The sequence below is a fragment of the Sceloporus occidentalis genome, unplaced genomic scaffold (genome assembly GCF_023333645.1).
Source record: "Sceloporus occidentalis isolate IW3139 unplaced genomic scaffold, rSceOcc1.0.p SCAF_232, whole genome shotgun sequence".
NCBI lineage: Eukaryota > Metazoa > Chordata > Lepidosauria > Squamata > Phrynosomatidae > Sceloporus > Sceloporus occidentalis.
Genome location: NW_028317212.1, coordinates 1,185,434 through 1,191,433, shown reverse-complemented (window position 1 = coordinate 1,191,433; position 6,000 = coordinate 1,185,434). Strand labels below are relative to the sequence as shown.

The following is a 6,000-nucleotide window of genomic DNA, read 5'->3' as shown; positions in this document are numbered from 1 at the left end:
GGGTGGGCTTTGCCGATCTCCGGGTGGGTTTTGCCGATCGGGATTATATCATGATTGTCATTAACGCTGGGATTCAGTAGGGTGAATATTCCAGAAAAAACTGCTTTTTTTCATGGAGCTCATGTTGTACTCCTCACTGGCAAGTCAGGGGTTAAACTGTAAGTATGATTTAAAACCTAAAAGTGACCTTTTTTAAGGATTTTTTTGAGGTGCAAGCCTTGGTAGGTTTCTTGTGGGAGAATGGATTGGTTGGCTTCCGCAGAATGTATAGTTAATTTAAAAAAAATATATATCACCCACTGACCTATACATTCTGCAGGGCCAACTCAGGGCTTCATGATGCATAATGATGCCATTCCAACTCACTGTTTAGTGAATAATCCCTATAGATTTTGATGGTAGATGAGATCGTTTTCAACATAATTCAATCTGTGACTTCAGTGCTTCTGTCTGCATTACATACGGCGTGTAAAAGAGTAACTTTATTACGTAGAATGTCCCAGAAACCCAAATCCTTATCTTCCTGCATTAGAGCGCTGTATACAGAAATAACCCCCCCAGCGCTGTATACAGAAATAACCCCCCCAGCGCTGTATACAGAAATAACCCCCCCAGCGCTGTATACAGAAATAACCCCCCCAGCGCTGTATACAGAAATAACCCCCCCAGCGCTGTATACAGAAATAACCCCCCCAGCGCTGTATATAGAAATAACCCCCCCAGCGCTGTATACAGAAATAACCCCCCCAGCGATGTATACAGAAATAACCCCCAGTGCTGTATACAGAAATAACCCCCCCAGCGCTGTATACAGAAATAACCTCCCCAGCGCTGTATAAAGAAATAACCCCCCCAGCGCTGTATACAGAAATAACCCCCAGCGCTGTATACAGAAATAACCCCCCCAGTGCTGTATACAGAAATAACCCCCCCAGCGCTGTATACAGAAATAACCCCCTCAGCGCTGTATACAGAAATAACCCCCAGTGCTGTATACAGAAATAACCCCCCCAGTGCTGTATACAGAAATAACCCCCAGTGCTGTATACAGAAATAACCCCCCCAGCGCTGTATACAGAAATATAACCCCCAGCGCTGTATACAGTAATATAACCCCCAGCGCTGTATACAGTAATATAACCCCCAGCGCTGTATACAGTAATATAACCCCCAGTGCTGTATACAGAAATAGCCCCCCCAGTGCTGTATACAGTAATATAACCCCCCAGCGCTGTATACAGTAATATAACCCCCAGCACTGTATACAGTAATATAACCCCCCAGCGCTGTATACAGTAATATAACCCCCAGCGCTGTATACAGTAATATAACCCCCCAGTGCTGTATACAGTAATATAACCCCCAGCACTGTATACAGTAATATAACCCCCAGCGCTGTATACAGTAATATAACCCCCAGCGCTGTATACAGTAATATAACCCCCAGCACTGTATACAGTAATATAACCCCCAGCGCTGTATACAGTAATATAACCCCAGCACTGTATACAGTAATAAAACCCCCAGCGCTGTATACAGTAATATAACCCCCCCAGCGCTGTATACAGTAATATAACCCCCAGCGCTGTATACAGTAATATACCCCCCCAGCGCTGTATACAGTAATATAACCCCCAGCGCTGTATACAGTAATATAACCCCCAGCGCTGGATACAGTAATATAACCCCCAGTGCTGGCCTGGAGCCGCTGTTGCTGTCAGTCAGGTGATATTTTGGTGACTTTCCCGGCTCAAACACCACACTGAGCTGATGCTTTATGGCAAAACGTCAGGTTGTTTAGTAGATTAGGGGTCAGATAACAGAGCGAGAACTCATACCAAGCGTATCACATTTACGGGATTATGTACTTGATATATACACAGATTAGATGACTTTAGAACAGATGAGCTTTAATATAATTTTGGAGAGATCTGGATACGGACAGCTTTTGGTTGAGTCTAGAACTTTCCTGGAGTTAGTTACTTTTTTTTGGAGTATACGTACACTAATGTTACGTTACCAATGCCTCAGCTCGGATGTTGCTAAAATATGGTAAGCATCTCTTAATTTTGTTCCAGAAGACAGAAAACTATTCGTGGGAATGCTGAACAAACAGCAGTCAGAAGATGACGTCCGCCGGCTATTCGAAGCTTTCGGGAACATTGAGGAATGTACGATTCTTCGAGGACCAGACGGCAACAGTAAAGGTATAGAGCAATATATGGAAATCTAATTCCCAGTTAGAGGTGTTACTAAACGATGTTTTATGGGGACAAAGGTTCTGAAAGTTCTGAAGTTATAAAAAAGTTAAAATTTGGTTGAACCTAGAATGGACTTCTTGTTCCTTATGGACATACCTATGAACGTCCTGGTGTAAGGTACGCGGAGCCGTCTCCCTTCTGGGGAGTGGCTTTGTGTGGCTGCATGTAGGGGTGGAGCTAGCCCTAAACAGACTTTATTGGGTAGAAAGTGGGCAGGGAGTGGGCGTGGACAAACATCGCTCTCCCCTCCGGAGAAAGAAGAAACTGACCTGGAGACCCCAGGTCAAAGCGAGAGTGTTCCCAGGTATGCTTTATAGGAGATGGAAAAGGCAGTGGGGAAGAGTTAAGGAAGCCGGGCTAGCCCCACAAGAGGATACTCAATATATGGTTGTCGGAATGGGTGGAACCGGTTTTCTGGAAGTGGGTGGAGCTAGTTGGAACAGTAGGGGTTCCAGAAGCATCCAGAGCAACCCAGGTATGTGCATGTAGCAAAGCTCACGCTCCCAACACATCAAGGGAACAGAAGAATTATTGTAGTACATGTAGTCTGTAACCAACAAACATTGTCTGTATCTACTCCCAATTCATTTTGGGAAAAGTATAGACATATTACTTTATACATAAGAAAACAAATTACTCTCCTCTTCTACATGCATGTTTAAATTCCCTCACTGTATTAGCCTCTACCATACTGAATGTCTATGTATAACTGTATTTGAGAATGAATGTCTGTGTATAATTGTATGTGAGCGTGCATATATGAGTGTGTGTGAGCGTGAAAGTCTATATATAAGTGTATATAAACATGAATGACTATGTATTAGCGTATGTGAGTATGAATGTCTGTGTATAAGTGTATATAAACATGAATGATGTATGTATTAGTGTATATGAGCATGAATGTGTATATACAAGTGTTAACATGTAATGTTAACATGACTCTGTATGTGAAAGCGTTTGTATGTACAAGCATAAATGTGTAAGTGTATGTGTGTTACCATAAATGTGTAAGTGTAAGTGTGTGTTAGCATAGATGTGTATATGTAAGTGTTTGTGTAGGAGCATGTGTGTGTAAAGGGTGTGAGATGGAGTGTGTGTTAGCAGGATGTGTAAAAACCCTTACACACTCCTGCTAACACACACTCCATCTCACACCCTTTACACACACATGCTCCTACACAAACACTTACATTAGCATGGATATGTATGTGTTGTATTTGTGTGTGAGCATGAATGTGTATATATAAGTGGTGTGAGAGGAAGTGTGTGTGAATGAGCGTGTACGTGTGTGTTAGTGAGTATGAGTAAGTTTATGTATAATAATGTGTATGTGTGTAAATTTGCGTAAGTGTGTTTAAGTACGTATGCCAGAGTGTATGTTGCAAGGGGCAAAGAAGTAGGCGATGATGGCACAAATATGCTGTTTGGGGCAAAGATGGCACTGGCAGAATTGGGGTTAGGAGGGCACTGATAAGCTGCTTGGGGGTGCAGGTGGCACTTACAAGCTGTTTGGGGCAAAGCTGGCACTGTGTTGCTTGGTGAAGTTAGCGGGCCCCAGGGCAATGTTTGCTCCTGGGCCCTGCAGTTTCTAGTTACGCCTCTGAATGGTGTCTTAGTAATACTCTTGTCCCCTGTTATGGCTGCAGCGCTGCCAGAAATACTGAAAATTGGGCATTCCTTGCGCCTGGGGGTCATTGCAATTTAACCAAAGGAACAAAAACGTGGAAAAGAAAACGGGGAGATGAGTCTTCCTTTAAGAAGGAATATTTCCTCCTCGTCTTATATGGTGAGAAGGAGAGCGGCATCTCGCTCGCTCTATTCTCCTTTATCCTCTGTGGGACCGTCACCCTGAAGTCAGTGCTTAGATTTATGACATCGGCAGCTCCGTCATTTGCTTCCAATGTAAAAGCAGCAATCGCACTCGTACTTAGTAAGATAAATCGCGTCTCCCCGTCTTGTCCTTTATAATACGCGACAAACCTCGGCCAGAAAAACCTGTTCCGGTTTTAACTTTTATTACCTGATTTAGTGAGAATGGGTATTATTTGAGCAAAAAAACCCCAAAACTCTAACAACATTAACCAATAAGGACCAAAAACTGTTTAACGTTCTAAGGATGGAATGTGATCGGCGGAAAAGGATCTAATCAAATCCGATTCACAGAACTCTCGGATCTGAGGCTATCAGAGAGTTAAATGTTTAAAGGCCAGAGGACACATTTCTTTCATTAACACATAATTAACCAATTAACGTTGTGTAAGGCATCATCCTGCTATTTAGACAATCAGGCCCTATACAGTGCGCCAATATCTGAAAATAATCAGCTAATTTTTCATTTCGGCATTTTAGTTCTAACTATAGAAAAAATATTAATACATGTGAAAATGTGTTAATATATCTTAAAGGTTTTTTTCAAACAAAAAATTCAAAAATTGTGGATAAATATAATATAAATATAAAAATAATTTTAATTTCTTTAGTGAAGAAGATATGGTCGTAATTGTTCAGGGATTAGACTCAAAGATCATGTTTCTTTGTTTAAAAAAAAAGGAGAAAAATGGCTAATTTATTTCTCAGGTGTTCTGCTTCCTGGATGAAAGGGAGTTCTGCGCAGGTACTGGGAACTTTTCCCGGGTCAGACACCACACTGAGATGATGCTTTATGGCGATGCTAATGAAGTCCATTCCTCCATATAGACTTTCATTAGTCAGAGAGTGCGGCTGGGTGATTAAGACTGAGTCATTCTATTGTTCCCCACAGGCAGTATGATAAGGAGTCGGGGTGTTTAGTAGATCGGAGATCAGATAACAGCGAGAATCATACAAACGGCGGATATGCAGCTGCCTGAAAACATCATATTATGGGGCAAAAAACTACAACTGGGGTAAAAAAGAAAACTGAGCGATATAATGGTGTTTAAAGAGACATTGTTCTAGATTCAGAAGTCGGGACTAAGTGATCTCCGGGTGAACTTTGAGACGTCCTCTTGGCATGTCCAAGAAACAGCTCGGGATTTCTAATCTTGTTAATTACGGGGACCAGGCTTTATAAAACAGATATTTACTGATTGTCTGTAAAGGTCACAGTCTCTGCGGATCAATACATCTTAATTGTTATACCCGCTTCACTCATCGGTTTACTCGCTTCACTCTTTAATCATTTTACTCGCTTCACTCTTTAATCATTTTACTCACTTTACTCTTTAGTTGTTATACCCGCTTCACTCTTTAGTTGTTATACCCGCTTCACTCTACTCGCTTCACTCTGTAATCGGTTTACTTGATTCACTCTTTAATCATTTTACTCACTTTACTCTTTAGTTGTTATAACCGCTTCACTATGCTCGCTTCACTATACTCGCTTCACTCTATAATCGGTTTACTCGCTTCACTCTTTAATCATTTTACTCACTTTACTCTTTAGTTGTTATAACCGCTTCACTATACTCGCTTCACTATACCCGTTTCACTCTATAATCGGTTTACTCGCTTCACTCTTTAATAATTTTACCCGCTTCACTCTTTAGTTGTCATACCTGCTTCACTCTGTAAATGGTTTACTCGCTTCACTTTCTCCAAATTACTTAGATGCAAAAAAGTCTCCATAAAGATATTTGGAAGAGTTTATAAATCTACATGTATGATTTCAATAACTGCATAGAGCTGGCCAATATTTATATTAGTAAAGTAATATTGCTGCCGAGTGTCCCATATTTGTCAGGTCAGGCCCAACATCCAG

The 6,000-nt window shown here is 41.4% G+C and overlaps 1 protein-coding gene across 1 annotated transcript in view; it reads left to right on the top strand.

Moving 5' to 3' along the window:
- Positions 1 to 2,078: 2,078 nt before the first annotated feature.
- The window catches only part of LOC149276682 (CUGBP Elav-like family member 4), a gene marked incomplete at its 5' end in the record, with an annotated part of 59,758 nt that continues 55,836 nt past the window's right edge, over positions 2,079 to 6,000 (top strand). Inside the window, one exon of the mRNA XM_089503433.1 lies at positions 2,079 to 2,207. Within this exon, the coding sequence (XP_089359559.1) occupies positions 2,079 to 2,207 (129 nt within the window). The remainder of the gene's footprint in view (positions 2,208 to 6,000) is intronic.